A 22,318-nucleotide genomic window follows, 5' to 3' on the forward strand; every position below is an offset into this window, starting at 1 on the left:
ATTCACGAGAGACTCAGATTTGTGAGATCGGGACTCTGCTGTCTGTAAATGTTCCGCTTTAATAAATAAGTCAGGATTCCCTACATCGGGAAACCAGGAAAGATGAGAATGTACATCATATAGTGCTAAGGCCTTGTATACAGGACATGGTGTCGCGGGATTATTCCACCAAAACAGCAACGCACGAATGTGTCACATGACCGCTTCCTCCCGCCCATTATTTATGCATCATCTTGGATTTTTATTATTCAAAATGTACACTGGCACCTCCCATAATATTCCTAATTCCTTTTCACTTACCTCCCCAAGTGGTTTGTGTTTTAACCCTTTAGCAGCCAATTTATTTAGAGGATTGTAAGTTCACCCGGCGAATTTATTTTAGCTAAATTTTGTTATTTCTTACATTTTCCTGCTAATATGTACTGTTGTAATGTGTATTTATGGCCACTTGTCACTAGGGGGCAGTGTGAGACAATAACACAGGGCTTTTGCTCTCAGTTTCTATATCCTCTGCTAGTAGAGAGAGATCATAGCATTCCATTCCAAGAATTTACAGCACAGGGAGTTCTGCAACTGAGGCCAAATGCCGAGCACCTCTCTCACACGCGATAACGCTACTGAAGTTACTAATGGGTTAAAGAAGAACTGAAGTGAATAAAGATAAAGGCAGATGATACTCTGTGGAGAGGGAAGGGATCCTGTAGCCTCCCTGCTCCTCTCACTGTCCCCTTGTTGGTTGAATACGGCTTTGGGGATCCTGGGAAGCACTGGCACCCCCGAGTGCCTCAGAAGATTGGCAGCTCCGCTCTGGGCATGTGTATAGCGCCCTCTTGTGAGCACTCCCGAGTGTGCAGGACAGAGCTGCCCATGTTAGGAAGCACTCCGGGATATCAGCGCTTAAGCAGTGGTAAAAAAACAAAACGAAATCTGGACTTACCTGGGGCTTCCTTCGGCCCCCGTAGCCTGCGAGGTCCCCCGGCGTCCTCTTGGTCCCTTCTCTGGTCCCGCTGGTGGCTCCGGCAGTCCGGTGACTCCGAATGAAGTTGCACGTGTTCGATACCAGTGCGCAATTACACCGGTCGCCATGAGCCTCTCTAAAGACTGAACTGTGCATGCGCAGGATGCTTACGGCGACCGGTGTGATAACGCGGCAGGAGCGTGCATGCGCCACTTCAGCCGAAATCGCTGGAGCCGCCAGCAGGACCATGGAAGGGACCGAGGGGATGTTGGGGGACAGCGCAGGATACAGGGGGCTGGAGGAAGCCCAGGTAAATCCAGATTTCATTTTTTGCCACTGCAAATGCTGGAAAACAACCCAGCGCTTAGGTGAGCTCAGGAGATGTCACTATTGCTATTTGGAGGGATTGATACAAGCAGAGATGGATGTAATGTCCTTTTGGTAAGCTGAAGTGGAGAGAGGTCAGAGAAGGCAGCAGCTGGGCCCCTTGACACCCACAAGGCCCCTGCCTAGGTTGCCTGGAGGATGATCCTGCTCTGGATACAAGGCCTTAGCAAAATAATCTCAAGATGAAGTGATACATATTTAAAAACAAAAACAGAAAAAAATCTGTCCAAATAAAACAAAGTACCAAAACATTGACTATAAAGCAAAGCAACAGTCATAAACCGCCAACGCGTAAAAGGCACGCAATATACATATTGGAGGACGTCATAAAACGTCAGCCTCATGCCACTCCGCACGGGGCCCGCTGAAAGGGGGGGCGGGGCTCGCTGAAGAAGGCACGCAATATAAATATCGGAGGACTGCGGCGAGCGGCGGCCTCTCAGTTGGACGCGTAGTCAGGACTCCACAGTAGTCGTTGTTGGGAATTGTTCTTCCAGTTGGGGGAATACGAGGCGGGGTAATTCATAGGCGGAGTCGATGTGAAGCCTGAAAAGAAAGAAAACAAATGCTCAAAGAGGAACTGTAGTGACAATAACCTAATGAACAAAAATAATATTTTAAGTTATTCCTTGATAATAGTCAGCGTTTGCACATTGTAAAATCTTTCCTCTCCCCGATTTACATTCTGAAAGTCATCACAGGCGGCGACAGCTTTATTCCTCTCCAAAGCCAGTACACATAATGCACTAGTCTCCTCCTTAGGGAATCCAGCAGGGAAATTATACCAGCGTGATTGGGAGGGACAGCCCCCTCTGCTAGGTGTCAGATAGGCTGTAGTAAACTCCGCCCACACTATTTGGCCAATCTCAATGCTTTGTTCTCTAGAGGCAACTGAGATTGGAGAACTGTTCCCTGTGAGATTTCCTGCTGGGTTCCTTCAAACTAGACTAGTACCAAACTAATAACTAGTGTGTCCCAGAATGCTCTGGGAGAATTATGCCTAGGCTGTGACATCATTGGGGGTGGGGCTACATATCAATGTAGGGCAACATACAGATTATAGGAAGTGTTTCTGATGCCCACCGTAAAAGTGGGTGTCCTGAAAAATGTACAGCATTCTACTAAATGTCACTACAGGGCCTCTTTAATGTCTTTATTACTGAAACACATTTGGGATCAGTTAGTCTCCATCCCAGCGCTGCGCAGCACACTGCAGAGAGTACAGAGTCGCAGAGACACATTGCTTTCTCTTGCAGGACACAATACACTACGGCATTGCCTATTACTGTATTACTGTTCAGGGTACGGAGCAGCACCTGATGTAATGAATCCATCCAGCCACAGACGCGCTGTGCGCTCCGTTACACTTACAGCAGCACACAGGCATAGATCGTGTAACCCTGCCCCTTACTGACAGAGCTTCACTGCTTAAGTCAGAAGTCACTGCTGTCATGGCAACAACGGCCATGGCCTAGGGCGCCAGGAAGCAAGGGGCGGGCAGTGGGCTGGCACACTAAGGCACTTAAACTGCCAAACATGTAAACCGCAGCAGCTGCAAACCCAGTCCATGGCTGCCTTGCTTCCACAGGGGTGAGCAGTGGAGCGCTGGTCCTGTGCCCCCCCCCCCCCCCCCCCCCCAAGGGCGGGGTTGGTGACAGTGGGCCTATGGGCGGTAAAAATCTGGACTCCTCTGCCTCTTATCTGTTTATCAATTTGCTCTTCTAAACCATTAAAAAAAAGATAATTTGTAGTCACCATAGAATCCTTTTCTCTCCAGTTCATCAGGAGACATGGCGCTACCATCAGGGGTATAGCCCCGCTTATTGCTGTGGAAGGCCTGCTGGAAATGGGCCAGATGGGCAAGTTCTAAAATCACCATTTCCCATTTGTGCATGGGGGGGGGGTCCAGGAAGTGTAGATGGCGAATAATAGCCACAAGCACTGGGTGCAGCAATGCTATGCCCTGGCCTGCAGAACCTCCTGGCAGAGGGCAGTCTGGGGAGGCTACTGGTAGGTCTGAGGGTCCAAGGAGCAAACACTCTAATGGTGCCCATACTCGGTACAATAAAAACGTGCCATTTTCCCATTTATTCAACCAAAACGATCGAATCAAAGTCGAAAATAATCTTTTTTTTCAATAACGAAAAACAAACGATTATTCAGTTTTTTCAATAAAAATCCGATCGGACAATTTGGAAAGATCTTTATGTTTGATTATTCCATTAGATCAAATATAATTATCTATTAAAAAAATGAAAAGATTGTACCATGTATGGGCACCACAATGAAGACATTTTAATAGAAAAAAAAAAGTCGTCAAGTCATGTTCCACCAGCTGGTTGAATAACTTTGAGGGGAATGGAGAGGTGGAATGAGGGAACAGAGAGAAGGCGGCTCTACACCATATATGTCACACTCTAGCACGTGGGCCGAATCTGGCCCTCAGATTTGGCCCTCAAGTGGTTACCCCACTTTGCTTTATGTTTGGCCCACTCTAGACCACCAGGGAAGCCATATTGGAGGTGAAGCCCTAGATCACCAGGGAAGCCAAATGGCGGAGGGAGGGGGAGACCTCTAGACACCAGGGAACTGAATAGGGGAGGGAGGGGGGCCACCTGGGAATAAGGGAGGAAGGTGGCCAGCAGACTGAGGTTGGCCCATGGGCTGGGTCCCAGCGTACAATTTCGGCCTACTATGTATGTTGACACCCCTGCTCTACACGATCCAGAACACAGGTAACTGTTTCTCTAGTGGTTTCAGTATTACTTCCAGGAGAAATGTTGAACAATCAGACATATCGCGGAAGGATTCAGGTCAGCCTGCGCTGGACTCACATCAGTATCGGCAGCAAAGGATCTCCTAATGTCACAGTACGTACCATTGTGCGGAGATCGAGACGGAGAAGATTTGAAGGCCGGATGATTGCTCTTCTCTTTGGGTGAGAACACTGGTGAGGGAATAAGGGAGAGACGTGTGATAAATACAGCATTAGTAATCAATGTAATGTCAGTACAGTGACACGCTGGTTACCTAGCAGGACGATCGCAGCCGCTGCCAGCAGGGAGAACAGCAGGAAGAAGAGGGTCTGGTAAGAGTTCAGGATGTGATGGAAGATTCCCGGATCCGAGGAATAGGGAACTGCAAGAAACACATTATCGGAGGCCGGATCAGTGACAGAATGACTATACGTGTAACAACATGGGGGGCAGATAAACACCAATACATCAGGATACAGGTGTAGAAAACAAAGTTCTGTAATACCTGTTAATGGCTAAAACTTTCAGGGATCCAGGCCCCTTCTTCAGGCATATAACCAGATGTTGGCTGAAGTAAAACACTGATGCGGGTAAATAGCCACAGTAGATGAGAGTTGTAACAGTTACTGTGTCAGTTGAGTAATAAGCTGGTGTTTTACTTCAGCTAACATCTGGAAACACGTCTGAAGAAGGGGAGTAGATCCCTGAAAGCATAACCAAACTTAATCAGTTAGCCATTGAAAGGTATTCCTTTTACAGAACATTTTTACCTACATAAGTTGATGGAAAACATGGGGCAGAATTTCTTTTGCTACCAATTCTCAAGCCTGGTACACATTACATTTTGGTTGTCAAATAACTGGCCAATTCTACCACCGCCATAGAGTATGAGGACCAAAAGATTGTGAATACTATGAACAGATTGTGTGGGTAAGCCATCATACTATATGGAGCTGGTAACATTGGCCAATCAATCCTGGATGTGTGTACCAGACTTCAGAATTATCCACCACTGACTGCCCTTCTCTCTACAAATAGAGGCGCACACTGTACGGCAAAGCACTGCTTCCTGCAGGTACACACTGACAGATAATTGCTTATCTGCGGTGACAGATAATTATATTTATCCTCCTACTCCTGAAAATGACTAAGTATCTCATAGTTTTCTTTTCTATTTAAACATTTACAAAGTAGGTTGAATGTTTTACTGTCTATAATCAGTGGCAGCCTATAAAGTGTCCCAGAATTAGAAAAAGGTCAATAGTTCATGTACTTAATCTCTCCCTGCCCTCAGAAGTTGTATTCTGCCAGGAAAAGTTTATAGCTGTAATTTGCTTATTAGAGATGTGTACTATATTCCCCACAAGCTACAGACAAGACAGAAGAAGCTGTCACTTCCATGACTAGAAACTAACTCTTTCAGGCAGCAAAATAAAACCAGAAAACAGCCTGGCTATTAAGATGTTTTGCGCTGTACATACACCTGTTTATCTCATCATGTCATGTCACCTCCGGTACACTTTTACCATTACATAAAAGAGGAAGTCAGAACCAGCTTCCTGGTGTGTTACGCGGTTAATAAATTCACTGAGACTATTGAGACAACCAGTCTGTAAAGCAGCCCGGATATGAATAGCAGCGTATAATGTTCATAAAGTGGTGGCTTTCAGTTTGGATGTAAAAATTCACACAGTAAAAAGAAATCCTTAAATCTGAGCTGCTCCGATGATCAAACACATAATATTACACAGCACAGGAAAATCTGCTTAGAAGGAAAGAAAAATCATAATGGGCCCATAAAGTGAAGTCTGAACTTTCCTAAATGTTTTAGCTGAAGTCCAGCAGCCTCGGCTGTGAGGAAGCGCCGTGCTACGCGGTGTAATTACCGTTCAGAGGTCCCTCGGCCGCCATGAGTCTGACCGGGACGGTGACGGTTTGGTCTGACAGGTAGTTGGAGAAGGTGATGGAGGTGGACAGCGAGCCGCGATTTAACACGCGCACATCCGATATAGCGACTTCATAGGTGACAAAGCTGGGCGGGCCGGTCTGCCGCTCCTTCTGATATACGGTGATGACCGAGGACTCCGACTTCACCTGCAGAGGACAGAAAGGAAACATCAGATTCCAAGACCTCAAAGTCCACAGCTGAGCTGGACCCTCTACCTTCTATAGCGAGGCCTCCAACAACATCAACTTAGTGTTTTGGGCATCCAAGTGGTGGGAAATAATCACATGGATGCAATCTATAAATGGTGACCTAATAACAATCCCCCTCCCCCCCTTTTTCTTTTAAGCTATAAATCTGTAGTAGCAAATGCTCCGCCTCCATAGACAATAAGTGTAAGCCCCGCCTCCATATGATATGAATGGAGAGAGTGTGTGTGTTTTGAATGGCTGTACTCGAGGTTGTTGGGCACCAGAAATGACCTATATGGAATGGTGTAACATGACATATTCCAACAAGGGCAGAGCTCATCTACTGTATTTTTTTGGACTACAAGACTCACTTTTTGTACCGCAAAAGTGGGAAAAAAACGTCATTTCTTCTTATAGTCCAAATGCAGGGAGTTCCTGACTAGTGAACGCCTGCCAATACAAACCTCCAACCGGCCACAATGTCAGGGACTCCCTGTACTGTGCCCATGCCGAGGAGGACACAGGGGGACAAATGGAGGACACAGGGAGACACAAAGGGGTATAGAGGGGGACACAAAGGGGTATAGAGGAGGACACAAGGAGGACAGAGGCAGACACATGGGGGACACAGGAGGACACGGAGACACAAGATGTACAAGGGGGCATTAGGTAGAAAGGGGGCATAAAACACAAGATGCCCCTTCACCATGGGAGCATCAGGTTTAGTATATAGTTTTTTCCCCCTGGTTTTTGTCCTGTACACCTAGGTGCATCTTATAGTCTGAAAAATACGGTATATACGCTATTGTAATAATAAATAACATTAAGTATGTAAAAATCTTTCTTCACCCTTGGGTTTCCTGAAGTTAATTAATAAACATCAAACTATAATGCAACAGTCTGTACTACACTAGGAGATGATTAATGCTACCATACTAGCCGGGCCACTAGCACTCAGTGCGGCTGGTGTTTGTTAAAAAAAAAAACCTAAAAAACAAGAAGGTATAAAACAGGAGGTCCACCCAGACATAAATCCCCTCCAGGTACGACTTCTCACCTCCAGGTTCCTCAGCACGTCTGGCGCTCCGAATATCTTCACCGTGGTGGATGTGTAGTGATTGTTTAGAATCAGCTCCTTCTGGTTGGTGTAGAAGCCGGGATAGACGGGAACGTGCGCGCTCGCCTGCTCTCTGTACACGTGATTTCCCAGGACGGACGCCGTTACGATGAGCGATGCGTCTCCAGAGCTGATCTGCTTCATCTGGGCCTCGGAGAGCCTCTGCCGGCTGAGGGAACAGGTGTAATGGCCTGGAGGGGACACAGGAACACGGGTCACACACACAGGAACACGGGTCACACACACAGGAACACGGGTCACACACACAGGAACACGGGTCACACACACAGGAACACCGGCCACACACAGGAAGGCTTTTCAAAACACAACAATTGTATGCATCTGGTGCAATAAAAATAAGCAAGAAGAGAATTGGATTGGTGCAGTTTCATTTGCATTAAATTTGTATGCAAGCTGGATTTACAAGACTCTCACTAACCAAACTAAGGGCTTTTACACTGAAAATCACCAAACGCAATTGTAATTTTTAGCAAGTGATCAGCGATGGGGTTTAGAATATGAAGCCACTAGAATTTGTGATTAAAATTAGGCTAAATTGCCTCAGGTGTGAGCAGGGGAGACAGGGAGTTACTTACCCAGAAGTCTGTTGGCTTCTATGCGTCTCAGTCCACTCGCACGTGACGCATTCCAAGCCTCGCTACCACACTTCCTCCTTCAAGCCGGAAGGAGGAAGTGCTGTAGACAGTGAGTCGTGCAACGTGTCCCATAGGTCGCGTGCGAGTGGAGTGAGACGCGGAGAAGCCAACAGACTTCAGAGTAAGTAGCCCCGTCTCCTGTGCTCACACCTGAGGCAATCAAGCCTCATTTTAACTTCTACTCGGAAGCCCATCGCTGCAAGTGATTTCACAGAAATGTTACAGCATTTCTTTACTTATTTTTTTGTCTTACGAGTGGCTATAACATACTTTTTTAAAGTTTGTTGAGGGGGAAGTTGGTGGTCAGCTTTATACAAGTACATTGGTTGTATCACCTATACTGACCCCACTGCAACAGGAGTGCTGCCACCAGCTGCCTCACCGTGGCCACCAGCTGACCCGCCCTGTGGCCACCAGCTACCCCACCCTGTGGCCACCAGCTACCCCGCCCTGTGGCCACCGGCTACCCCGCCCTGTGGCCACCGGCTACCCCGCCCTGTGGTCACCGGCTACCCCGCCCTGTGGTCACCGGCTGACCCACCCTGTGGTCACCAGCTGACCCACCCTGTGGTCACCAGCTGACCCACCCTGTGGTCACCAGCTGACCCACCCTGTGGTCACCAGCTGACCCACCCTGTGGTCACCAGCTGACCCACCCTGTGGTCACCAGCTGACCCACCCTGTGGCTACCAGTAGCCCTGCCCTGTGGCCACCAGCAGCCCCGCCCTGTGGACCCCAGTAGCCCCGCCCTGTGGACCCCAGCAGCCCCGCCCTGTGGACCCCAGCAGCCCCGCCCTGTGGACCCCAGCAGCCCCGCCCTATGGACCCCAGCAGCCCCGCCCTATGGACCCCAGCAGCCCCGCCCTGTGGCACGCACCACCAAACACACAAACCTTTCGAGACTGGGAAACTACATTATTATATATATTTACCTGACTCTACATCAAAAGCTGTGAGAGCAGAAAAGATTTCCGAGGGAGCAAAATCAAGCTTCTGATCCTTAAATCGTAATTGGCAATTTACAGAGTGTTCTGGATGCAGGTCCTGAATCGCTTCAATCTGAGCTGCGGAACATTCCCCTAAAACAATAAAAAAACAAGTTATCGTTACTGAAGTTTATTACTTTTCTAAATGCTTGAAAGGAACTTTTACCAATCTTGTCTGCAAGTCCCACCTGGATCAGGTCATTTGGGTGTAAGATCAGCAAGTGGCGATTTGGACGCTTGATGCAGCTAGTATCTGATCGGCTACTACATGTTGATGAATGGATTTAGACGGTCGCTACAACTATCGGTAACGTGTAAAAATGTATGTGTTAATGTTCCTGCACTAGCGGGAATGCGTAAAAATGTACACAAGCGGCCCGCCGACCTCCGAGGTTGGCAAAAACTAAACTAGCTGCCAGCGGGGGACTGGAGCAGCAGTGAGTGACTACGAGGGCACAGGATGGCTGCATGGAGCTGGTAGAGGCAGAACTAGCTGCCAGTGGGGGATTGGAGCAGCAGTGAGTGACTACGAGGGCACAGGATGGCTGCATGGGGCAGGTAGAAGCAGAACTAGCTGGTGGCGGGGGACTGGAGCAGCAGTGAGTGACTACGAGGGCACAGGATGGCTGCATGGGGCTGGTAGAAGCAGAACTAGCTGGTGGCGGGGGACTGGAGCAGCAGTGAGTGACTACGAGGGCACAGGATGGCTGCATGGGGCTGGTAGAAGCAGAACTAGCTGGCGGCGGGGGACTGGAGCAGCAGTGAGTGACTACGAGGGCACAGGATGGCTGCATGGGGCTGGTAGAAGCAGAACTAGCTGCCGGCGGGGGACTGGAGCAGCAGTGATTGACTACGAGGGCACAGGATGGCTGCATGGGGCTGGTAGAGGCAGAACTAGCTGCCAGCGGGGGACTGGAGCAGCAGTGAGTGACTACGAGGGCACAGGATGGCTGCATGGGGCTGGTAGAAGCAGAACTAGCTGGTGGCGGGGGACTGGAGCAGCAGTGAGTGACTACGAGGGCACAGGATGGCTGCATGGGGCTGGTAGAAGCAGAACTAGCTGCCAGCGGGGGACTGGAGCAGCAGTGAGTGACTAAGAGGGCACAGGATGGCTGCATGGGGCTGGTAGAAGCAGAACTAGCTGGTGGAGGGGGACTGGAGCAGCAGTGAGTGGCTACGAGGGCACAGGATGGCTGCATGGGGCTGGTAGAAGCAGAACTAGCTGGCGGTGGGGGACTGGAGCAGCAGTGAGTGACTACGAGGGCACAGGATGGCTGCATGGGGCTGGTAGAAGCAGAATTAGCTGGCGGCGGGGGACTGGAGCAGCAGTGAGTGACTACGAGGGCACAGGATGGCTGCATGGGGCTGGTAGAAACAGAACTAGCTGGCGGCGGGGGACAGGAGCAGCAGTGAGTGACTACGAGGGCACAGGATGGCTGCATGTGGCTGGTAGAAGCAGAACTAGCTGGTGGCGGGGGACTGGAGCAGCAGTGAGTGACTACGAGGGCACAGGATGGCTGCATGGGGCTGGTAGAAACAGAACTAGCTGGCGGCGGGGGACAGGAGCAGCAGTGAGTGACTACGAGGGCACAGGATGGCTGCAGGGGGCTGGTAGAAGCAGAACTAGCTGGTGGCGGGGGACTGGAGCAGCAGTGAGTGACTACGAGGGCACAGGATGGCTGCATGTGGCTGGTAGAAGCAGAACTAGCTGGTGGCGGGGGACTGGAGCAGCAGTGAGTGACTACGAGGGCACAGGATGGCTGCATGGGGCTGGTAGAAACAGAACTAGCTGGCGGCGGGGGACAGGAGCAGCAGTGAGTGACTACGAGGGCACAGGATGGCTGCAGGGGGCTGGTAGAAGCAGAACTAGCTGGTGGCGGGGGACTGGAGCAGCAGTGAGTGACTACGAGGGCACAGGATGGCTGCATGGGGCTGGTAGAAGCAGAACTAGCTGCCAGCGGGGGACTGGAGCAGCAGTGAGTGACTAAGAGGGCACAGGATGGCTGCATGGGGCTGGTAGAAGCAGAACTAGCTGCCAGCGGGGGACTGGAGCAGCAGTGAGTGACTACGAGGGCACAGGATGGCTGCATGGGGCTGGTAGAAGCAGAACTAGCTGGCAGCGGGGGACTGGAGCAGCAGTGAGTGACTACGAGGGCACAGGATGGCTGCATGGGGCTGGTAGAAGCAGAACTAGCTGGCGGCGGGGGACTGGAGCAGCAGTGAGTGACTACGAGGGCACAGGATGGCTGCATGGGGCTGGTAGAAGCAGAACTAGCTGGTGGCGGGAGACTGGAGCAGCAGTGAGTGACTACGAGGGCACAGGATGGCTGCATGGGGCTGGTAGAGGCAGAACTAGCTGCCAGTGGGGGACTGGAGCAGCAGTGAGTGACTACGAGGGCACAGGATGGCTGCATGGGGCTGGTAGAAGCAGAACTAGCTGGTGGCGGGAGACTGGAGCAGCAGTGAGTGACTACGAGGGCACAGGATGGCTGCATGGGGCTGGTAGAGGCAGAACTAGCTGCCAGTGGGGGACTGGAGCAGCAGTGAGTGACTACGAGGGCACAGGATGGCTGCATGGGGCTGGTAGAAGCAGAACTAGCTGGAGGTGGGGGACTGGAGCAGCAGTGAGTGACTACGAGGGCACAGGATGGCTGCATGGGGCTGGTAGAAGCAGAACTAGCTGGTGGCGGGGGACTGGAGCAGCAGTGAGTGACTACGAGGGCACAGGATGGCTGCATGGGGCTGGTAGAAGCAGAACTAGCTGGTGGCGGGGGACTGGAGCAGCAGTGAGTGACTACGAGGGCAAAGGATGGCTGCATGGGGTTGGTAGAAGCCCCAGGTAAGTGAAACACTTTTTTTTTGTCCCGTACAATTCCTTTAATACCAGAATGCCCTCTAACTCCCTCTTGTGGCTGTTTTTTATATTGGAGGTCTCAGAGCTCATACCTGATCTTACATTCATCACAGTACTACCCTTAATATATGCATTATTTTATGCTAATATAGCACATTATTTTCAATAAGTAACAACTTGCCATGAGTCTACAGCGCATAATTTTCTAGCCAGCTTTTGATATAACCTATGGACAAAAGCGTCAGGTCGAGAGAGGAGCCGGGAGACCCTCCCCACCCAAATGATGGGGGATACCTGTCCCCACCGGGTAACAGGCATCTAAACCATTTTAACAATTATTCACTCCTTAGGGGGAGGCCAAAGGGGGGGGGGGGGGACCCTATTCCTCAAATAAATCATACCGATTATTGTCAAAAGAAAAAATATAATGAATGATGTTTACTTGGAGAGAGGGGAAGAGCCTTATCAATTTCCATCTATAGGAATACCCCCAAATTAAACTCTGCATTAATTCCATGTGGTGTCATATTACATTTATAGATCCACATGCATTCCTTCTGAAGTAGTATCCTATGCCTTGAAAAAAACTTGTGTAAACGAGTCAAACGTGTTGGCCAATTTTGGACCTCACGGGCCACCGTAGGAGTCAGCAGGGAAACCGCGTTTTCAAGCCATGGCAACTGCGCAACAACTTGAACCACGCAGATTGCAGCGGAGCGGTAGTTTGGTGAGCCACGGAAACCGAACCTCTACAAATGGTGGGGAGCTGGAAGACTTTGCTGAGGTAAGTAGGCAGACCCACGAGCTTATCCTCTCTCCTGAAAACCACGGGGATCTAATGAACCAATACTTTAAAGGGAACCAGAGGCCCCAGGAAAAAGATCCTATACATACCTGGGGCTTCCTCCAGCCCCATACGCACAGATCGCTCCCACGCCGCCGTCCTCCGCTTCCTGTATCAGCCAGTTCCGGGTCCCGTAGTTTCGGCCGACTGGCCAGTCGTCGGCAGCACGCGGACAATTGTCCGCATCACAGGGGCTCCCAGCATACCAGTACGCATGCGGCTGCTTACTGCGCAGCCGCATGCGTACGGGTATGCCGGGAGCCCCTGTGATGCGGACAATTTGACGCGTCCGCCGGAAGTGACGGGACCCGGTACCGCCGATCCAGGAAGCGGAGGATGGCGGCGTGGGAGCGATCCAGTCTTATGGGGCTGGAAGAAGCCCCAGATATGTATAAAACTTTTCTTTTTTTTTTTCAGTTCCTCTCTGGTTCCCTTTAAGTGGCAATAAGGACATTAAACGGACTTTAGCAAGAGTACCTGCATACTCCTTGTAGTGTGGCCACAATCAAATGTTTGGTTTTATGGACACCATCCCCATCAATTATTGATCCCAGCAGACCTAGGATTTTTGACAAATTTACTTTTTTGCAAACCATTTTTGAACAAGCGTTTAAAATCTATGTAAAGAAGATAGACAAAACCCTTTTAAAAGGGACATTGAAATATACATTACTATATTCCGGAATTGAGCGCAGGCTATATAATTTGCGTGTCCAGTCATACTATTGTTGCTAAATGGGATATAGGATAGCCATTCGTGTCAGAAAAATAGTTAATTTTTATTATTAAATTGTCATTTGTTATGTAATCTCAAATAGCTATAAGAATTATAATTAGAAATATATATGCATCTAGTACGGTATATAACGGTTTGCATTATCATATCATTTGTAATGTGTATTTAACCACTTCGCCTCCAAGGGTTTCTTCCCTTAAAAAAAACTAGAGCAATTTTCACCTGTCAGCGCTCCTTCCATTCATCCACCTATAACTTTATTACTACTTATCAGAACAAAATGATTTTTATCTTGTGTTTTTTCGCCACCAATTAGGCTTTCTTTGGGGGTACTGGTTGGTAAGAATTATTTCTCAGTTTTTGGCCATAATAGATTTAAAATTATACATGCTGCCGTAATTAAAAACCCACAGATTTTATTTGCCCATTTGTCTCGGTTATTGCAGCATTTAAAGAGACTCTGTAACAACATTTTCAGCCTTATTTCTTCTATCCTATAAGTTCCTATACCTTTTCTAATGTGGTCTGGCTTACTGCAGCCTTTTCTAGTTGCACTGTCTCTGTAATATAACTACTAGACAGACAGACAGACACACAGACAGACACACAGACAGACACACAGACAGACACACAGACAGACACACAGACAGACACACAGACAGACACACACACATACATCACTTCCTGGTTAGCGGCCATGTTTTTGTTTGTAAACACTGCCTAAAACTGGCGATTAAAAGCCACGATCGCGGCAGGGAGCGGCGGAAATGGCAAAGAGGAATCCAGGAGATCACAGTGACTCGATTGGTATGTTTTTTTATTGTACAAATCGGACAGTACAGATTCTCTTTAAAATATTTCACTAGTACAATGTATTGCGCCCATATATTATTTAGAAATAAAGGTGCATTTTTGCACTTGTGTCTGTCACGATTCACAAGCCCATAATTTAAAAAGTAACAGTAATATACCCTCTTGCCATGCATATTAAAAAAGTTAAGTCCCTAAGGTAACTATGTATGTATTTTTTTTAACTATGTTTTTATTTTTTATTACAACATTTTTGGTGAATAACTATTGGGGAGTGTGGGAGGTAATCGGTTAATTTTAAATGTTAAAAAAAAAATGTCAATTCATGGAAGAAAAAAAAAAAAAGTGGGTATATGTAGTTTTACTATTTAGCAACAAGATGTCCTCGCGCATAACTTCCCTATGCGTAGTCTTACTAAGCAAACGTAATGTATGGACGTGTAAGTATCGGGTTTTGTGAATGAGGGCGGCATCTCATTACTGGCAGCGATCATTCACACGGAGACTTAGATAAATGAATGGCAACTTAGATAAATGAATGGCAACTGTGTTCCCATTCATTAATCGCCCGTGTAGCGATCGGTGGTAGTAACGAGAGCGGGAGCGAGTGGCGGCCGGTGGTTTCAGTAGACGAGGATCTATGTCCCTGCACGCTGTTACAAGATTTTGCAGGGGCGTAGATCCTCGTGCTGGGGGAGGGGAAGTGGTTAATAATAATAATTTCATCTGACTTGTAATAACTCTGTTAAAATAGCATCCCTTAAAGGGACTCCGAGCACCTCTCATGGGCATGTTTCATTTCAATGGAAAAATGCTAATTTTTGATGCCATGGACCCCAAATCTCATAAACTTGGTCATTGAGGGACTGTGTGTCAAGGTTAGAAAAAGTGGGCGGAGCCAACAACTTTTTTTTGCATGGAAGAATATAAACTGCAACCATTCTTACACTGTTAATGGCGGAATTCTCAAACTTGCCACACTTTGTCACTGAATGACTGGAATTAATATTCAGGAAAGTGGGTGGAGCATACAGCAGCCAATCAAAATTCACCTGTTGATTTTTAAGGAGAATATTTAAACTACTGCCATTCTTACACGGTTAATGGCAGAGGCTTCAAACTTGTTACAGTCGCTTATTGGGTGACTGGGGTTCAAATTCACTTAAAGGGAAACTTCAGCATAAACAAACTTACTGTCATTAAGTTAGTTATGTTAATTAGAATAGATAGGTAATATAATCTTTTACCCACACTGTTTTAAAAGAACAGGCAAATGTTTGTGATTCATGGAGGCTGCCATCTTTGTCATGGGGGCAGCCATCTTTTTGGTTGAAAGGAGGTGACAGGGAGCAGAAGACACAGTTCCAACTGTCCTGTGTCCTGATAACCCCTCCCAGCTGCAAGCACTAGGCTTCAAATGTCAAATTCAGAAAGAACAACAACATCAGAAATCCTATCATGCTTTGCACAGCATAAGGGGAAAACTGCCCGGGCAGTTTTCTTCTGTGCAGCTAAAAATGAGGCTTGTATAAGAGAAACAAAGTTCTGATGCTGTGAAACTGTTAAAGAAACACCAAGCCTTTTCCGTGCTGCTGAGTCGATTTTTAGTCTGGAGGTTCACTTTAAGGGGGTGGAGCCACAAACAGCCAATCAGATTTCTTTGTTGGATAAACTGCTTCCATTCACACAATTTTGATGGCAGGAACCCGAAAACTCACAAACTTGGTCATTGAGTGACTGTGTGTCCAGGTTACAAAAACTGGGTGGAGACAAATACAAATTTCACTGGGAAAACAAACTGCAGCCATTCTTACACTGTTATTATTATTATTATTATTTAGTATTTATATAGCGCCGACATATTACGCAGCGCTGTACAGTGTATATATATATATATATATATATATATATATATATATATATATATATATATATATATATATATATATATATATATATATCTTGTCACTAACTGTCCCTCAAAGGAGCTCACAATCTAATCCCTACCATTGCCATATGTCTATATTATGTAGTGTAAGTACTGTAGTCTAGGGCCAATTTTTTTTAGAGGGAGCCAATTAACTTATCTGTATGTTTTTAGAATGTGGGAGGAAACCGGAGTGCCCGGAGGAAACCCACGCAGACACTGAGAGAACATACAAACTCTTGGCAGATAGTGCCCTGGCCGGGATTCAAACCAGGGACCCAGCGCTGCAAGGCGAGAGAGCCAACCACTACGCCACCGTGCTGCCCACTGTTATTCCCCCAATTGATTATTAAAAGGAATATTTAAATTGCTTCCATTCTTACACGGTTAATGGCAGATGCCTCAAACCTGCTACAGCCAGTAATTCAGAAAAGGGGGTGGAGCCACAAACAGCCTATTGACTTGTTTCATTTCAATGGGAAAATACTAATTATTGATGCCAAGGACCCCAAAGCTCACAAACTTGGTCATTGAGTATTGAGTGTCCAGGTGAGAATAAGTGGGCAGAGCCAACAGCAGTCAAATATATAACCGGGCAACCCCGGGTCATCAGCTAGTAGGTCATAAAAGAGGCAAAGAAAGAAGCCCTTAGCAGAAGCAAGAATTATTGCTTTTTTTAAAAAATAATCTAGAAAAGTAATCTAGCCATGACTATTTATAACAAGCTTGATACAGACCGCTGTAGAATATAAAGTAAACAGCACGGTAGCGTAGTGGTTAGCGCTCTCGCCTTGCAGCGCTGGGTCCCCGGTTCGAATCCCAGCCAGGTCAACATCCGCAAGGAGTTTGTATGTTCTCCCCGTGTCTGCGTGGGTTCCTCCGGGCACTACGGTTTCCTCTCACTTCCCAAAACCATACGGATAGGATAATTGGCTCATGACTGCAACACATACACTCCACTATATAGATATAGGACTATGGTAGGGAACTAGCCTGTTAGCTCCTGTAAGGGACAGTTAGTGACAAGGCGATATACTCTGTACAGCGCTGCGGAAGATGTTGGCACTATATAAATACTAAATAATAATAATAATACTAGGCCTGGTATAAGCCGTGCAACCAGTGTTCTCCCCAGAATTTTTTTTCCAGCCGGGTGGCATGAAATAGTAGCTGGGTGGGGGAGATGAGAGGATGCAGGGCCGGTGCTCTGTGAGCAACTCTATTACAGCCTAGGAGGAGGTGAGGTAATAACAGCTGGGTGGTCACCAAAACTAGCCGGGCGGAGCACCCGGCTAAAAGACCCTGGGAAGAACACTGCGTGCAACATCATAATAATAATTATACAGCCTATTAACTGCCAGAGACTGAAACCAACGTTAAAAAAAAATCGATCTCTTTCTTGACTGGAAGCAGTTTGGAAATAACCAGCCATCGTTTTGTGTGTTTCGTGTGTATGTCCAACTCTGGTAGCAATTTTGTTTCCAATTTATTTTTGATGAACAACCAATTGGAAAAATTATCGCAATTTGCGGAAAAATTGCATGTGTGCGCGATAGTGTCCAATCATTGTCAGATCCCAGTATTGTCTGACTCGCTCACATCGTATCTGAAGTACAAATTGCATGGTGTGTACCAGCCTAGGATGTACTCAATGTTTTGTGGAATAGGAAAAATCTAAACTAATAAAAGCCCAGGTTTGTGCGTCCGATGCTTCTGTGTGCGTCGCTGTACTGCGCAGGGCCGAGACCGCATGTGCAAGGCTGCAAATGCAAGAAATGGCGCGGGGGGGGGGGGGGGGGGGGGTATGGGTCACCATTTTAGGGTAACAAGTAAATCCTTTTGAAAGAAACGCTGATTTAACACGAAATAGGTTGTGACTGAGTTTATGGACTGCAACAGATCCGCTGCAAAATCCCATTGGTGAATGGATTCGATTAACAACATTGGATCCATTGAAATTTTCTTTTGACAAACCCCCCCCCCCCCCCCCAAAAAAAGGGAGGTAGTCTTGTATTTCAGAGCTAAAGAGAAATCGGTAACATGTATATCGCATTACTGACAGCCGCTTCATATTCCAGCAGCACAAGTAGAAATACACAAATACTTTTCCAGACAGGAGTTCTGATTTCGCTGGTCGGTGCCGCTCGCTTGAAAACTGGCCAATTCAGCAAGAAAATCATTTGAGAAACGTTTTGTTATATTTACCTTTCAAATTGTTGCCATTTTCTCCAATTTGCACCAGAAATTTATGCAGATGTGCCGACTGTAAATGGATTTTCTCACCATTGGCATCCACCACTCGCGTTCGCTGGGGAGAACGTATCGACACCTGAAATAGACAATAAGATTAGACTATCGCTTCCTGAAACACCTTTCTGTACCAACGGAAACACAAACTGTAAAGATGGCCACGCACCATACAATATTTAAATATCTGTTCAATTCAAGAATAGCAATCAATTTTTCTGACTGATTGACCAATGTACCACACACCTACGTTCAATTTCTACCCAATCATGAATAGAATAGTTGAAAGCTCAGAAAAATATTGATTGGATCTGTACACCAAGTAAATATTCCCCTTGAAAAGCAATAGGTGAAGTTTGATTCACTTTTGTAGGCTCCACCCACTTCCCTGAATATTAATCCCATTCACTGAGTAAGAACCCTGCCATTAACAGTGTAAGAATGGCTGCAGTTTACATTTTCTCAGGGAAATTTGTATTTGTCTCCGCCCACTGATGACCCGGCGTTGCCCGGGTATTTGGCTGGTGTTGGCTCCAACCAATTTTTCTAACCCTAACGCACAAACACTTAATGACCAAGTTTGTGAGTTTTGGGGTCCTTGGCATCAATCGGGCAGCACAGTGGCGAAGTGGTTAGCGCTCTTGCCTTGCAGCGCTGGGTCCCTGGTTCGAATCCCAACCAGGTCAACATCTGCAAGGAGTTTCTATGTTCTCCCTGTGTCTGGGTGGGTTTCCTCCGGGCACTCCGATTTCCTCTCACATCCCAAAAACATACAGATAAGTTAATTGGCCCTAGACTGATACATGCACTACACGATACAGACATGACTAAGGTAGGCACGTTTATAGACCACATACAAGCACCAAATATTTCTGAGGTCATCCGGACCAGAGAGATGTACTGGATCCAAGTACTGAGAACCCTCGCTCCAGAGGGGCTCAATGAAGTTTTAGAGAAATTATTTTAAATCAACACGAGCTCACTGAGCCCTTTTAGGCTTCTTGCACACCAAGACGTTGCATTAGGTGGCACGTTAAGGTCGCATAACGTGCACCTAACACAACGTATGGTGCTGCAAGAGAGGACGGTAGAGTGAGCCGCGTTAGGCGGCTCGAGTCCTATAATGTCTCCCAGAGTGGCGCTGATTGGCCAGCGGGACCACGTGATGCGGAGCGAGACACTCCGCATCACGTGGTCCCGCCGGCCAATCAGCGCCCGCCAGTGCAGTGAATATTAAGTAGCCATGTGCGCGGCTACTGTAGCTGGCTCTCCCCGCCTCCTCTCCGCCCCCCACTGCGCATGTGCAAACAGTCTAACGCGGCTATAGCCGCTCCAACGCCGTAGCATGCTGCACTTTGCGTAGAACGTGCAGCATTACATGTAACGCAACGTGGGCTGTGTGAACAGCCCACTTGTGTTACATTGCTGTGCGTTGGGGAAGCGTTACAGGCTGCACTAACGTGCGCCTGTAACGTCCCTGTGTGTAAGCAGCCTTAGTATAGTCCTCTCTTTTATCCTGTTTAAACTTGTTTTTTTTCCCCCGTGTCTTAATTGATTTTATGATTTTTATGATTTTTTAATGCATCAGATTTATTTATTTACATGCATTTCTGTCTGCCCAAATTTTGTTGTGATTAAGCTTTGTTTAAAATTTAGATACATATTGCTGTGAATGTGGATAGTACACAAGTGTTGTTATGACCAAGAAGCTTCATTATTATTAGTAGTATTTTTCCATATTATTTTTCTCCATTGTTTTTTCCCTATTCAATATAGGTCAGGGTCTATGACCTCACATTCCACTGGAGGGCAGTAGAGCCCCATTTTTGACAAAAATATTTAATATGTAAAATACTAAAATATTTCAAGACTTGATTTAATTTAATTATCCAATTCCTTTTATTTCACATATATACATCAATTTTGACAAATTTCTTAATCTCTTATTGATCTAATTTACATTCTCATAAAGGGCGCAGCGCTTCTGGGACTGCGCATGCGCCGCCTGTCCCTTTGATAATTCCACCCCCGTTTGGGCGGATGCGGCTTCATGCACGCATCCGCCCCTACACATACGGATTTATGATGCGACATTGCCGCCGCATAGGCGCAATGACGTCATGCGTACGTTCTGACGCATGCGGCCCACAGGCGTAATGGCGTCATGCGTACGTTGCGGCCCACAGGCGTAATGGCGTCATGCGTACGTTCTGACGCATGCGGCGGTGGCCACGTCACTTCCGCTTCCGGCGCCTGCTTGATCAGAAGTCTGGCGCCACTTAGACTATAAGAAGCTTACGAGCGGCCTCACAGCCCTATAGAGGCGCTCTGGCTACAGACTGACCGACAAATGGTAAGCAACAAAAGGATTTTTATTTTTATTCCTTTACACATGCCGCCGTGCATGAAGGTCTATGTATGGATTCATGAATTTGTATTTCTATTTTTATCTATATATTATATACGATATTTAATGGGCACAACTGAATTTAATGAACTACTTCCACACAGACTAAACGAGGGTCTTTGTTGTGAGTCATATACGGGCAGAGTTGCATGTGTATATGGGTAGGTGTATGCATATGTGTATGCTATATGTATGTAGGCTAGTTTTGCAGGAGTTTGTTCTAACAAATATAACATTCCAGATAATATTATAAAGACCACAAGAATACTCCTTTCATGATGATGATTATCTTATAACATGAAACATTTCTGCTAATGTATTGAGCACTTTCTAGCATCAAATTTTCCACTTTTGTTTTTTCTCTCCCCTCCTTTCTTTTTTCTTGTTCCCTTTTCCAACCCCCCCCCCCCCCCCCCCGTTTCTTTTCTTCAGTGTTCTCCTTATTATATTGCCTGATGAAGCGGGATGTTTGCCCGTGAAACGCGTTGCATCACTATTGGAGAATTGTGTTAATAAATAGAATTATAAAAACTTACGGCTACATTAGCCTTGTCATTTGTACATTTGGGGGAGGCGAATCCACCCATTTCCCTCCTTTTAGCCGGTTTTTAACTTATTTTATACTTTTTTGGCGCCTCTATTACTTCCGCTATTCAATAAGGTAGGGACTAGATTGTGAGCTCCTCTGAGGGACAGTTAGTGACAAGACAATATACTCTGTACAGCGCTGCGTAAAATGTCGGTGCTATATACTTAAAATAAATAAATAATAATCAATAATTTGTATTTTCCCATGAAATGAAACAAACCTGATTGACTGTTTGTGGCTCTGCCCCCTTTTCTGAATTTGAACCACAGTGACCCAATGACCAACTGTACCAGGTTTGAGGCTTGCGCCATTAACAGTGTAAGAATGGCAGCAATTTTATTATTCTTCTTGAAAAGCGAAATGTGATTTTTGATTGGCATTTTTAGGCTCCACCCACTTTCCTGAATATTAATCCCAGTCACCCAGTAACCAGCTGTGCAAAGTTTGAGAACCCTGCCATTAACAGTGAAGAAGGGCTGCAGTTTACAATTTCCCGCCCCCCCCCCCCAAAAAAAAATCTGTTTTGACTCCACCAACTTTTTGTAACCTTGACACATGACCAAGTTTGTGAGCTTTCGGGTTGCTGGCATCAAAATTGTGCTAATGGAAGCAGTTTATCCAGTTAAGAAATCTGATTAGCTTTTTGTGGCTCCGCCCCTTTAGTGAATTTGAACCCCAGTCACTTAACGCTGCGTAATATGTTGGCGCTTTATAAATACTATAAATAAACGACCAACTGTAGCAGGTATGAGGCCTCTGCCATTAACAGTGTAAGAATGGCCGCAGTTTCAATATTCCCCTTGAAAATCAATAAGTGAATTTTGATTGGCTCTTGTAGGCTCTACCTACTTTTCCAAATATTAATCCCAGTCACCAACGGTGTCAAGTTTGAGATCCCTCAAACTTGA

The 22,318-nt window shown here is 46.7% G+C and overlaps 1 protein-coding gene across 1 annotated transcript in view; it reads right to left on the reverse strand.

Moving 5' to 3' along the window:
- Positions 1-1,013: 1,013 nt before the first annotated feature.
- The window catches only part of NUP210 (nucleoporin 210), a 187,836-nt gene continuing 166,531 nt past the window's right edge, over positions 1,014-22,318 (reverse strand). The window contains exons 34-40 of the mRNA XM_068251846.1: positions 18,373-18,496; positions 8,943-9,089; positions 7,295-7,545; positions 5,988-6,195; positions 4,376-4,483; positions 4,224-4,292; positions 1,014-1,891 (exon numbers count right to left, since the gene is read on the reverse strand). Coding sequence (XP_068107947.1) covers positions 1,785-1,891; positions 4,224-4,292; positions 4,376-4,483; positions 5,988-6,195; positions 7,295-7,545; positions 8,943-9,089; positions 18,373-18,496 — 1,014 coding nt within the window. The 3' untranslated portion in view covers positions 1,014-1,784. The remainder of the gene's footprint in view (positions 1,892-4,223; positions 4,293-4,375; positions 4,484-5,987; positions 6,196-7,294; positions 7,546-8,942; positions 9,090-18,372; positions 18,497-22,318) is intronic.

This window comes from Hyperolius riggenbachi, chromosome 9 (assembly GCF_040937935.1).
Source record: "Hyperolius riggenbachi isolate aHypRig1 chromosome 9, aHypRig1.pri, whole genome shotgun sequence".
Taxonomy (NCBI): domain Eukaryota; kingdom Metazoa; phylum Chordata; class Amphibia; order Anura; family Hyperoliidae; genus Hyperolius; species Hyperolius riggenbachi.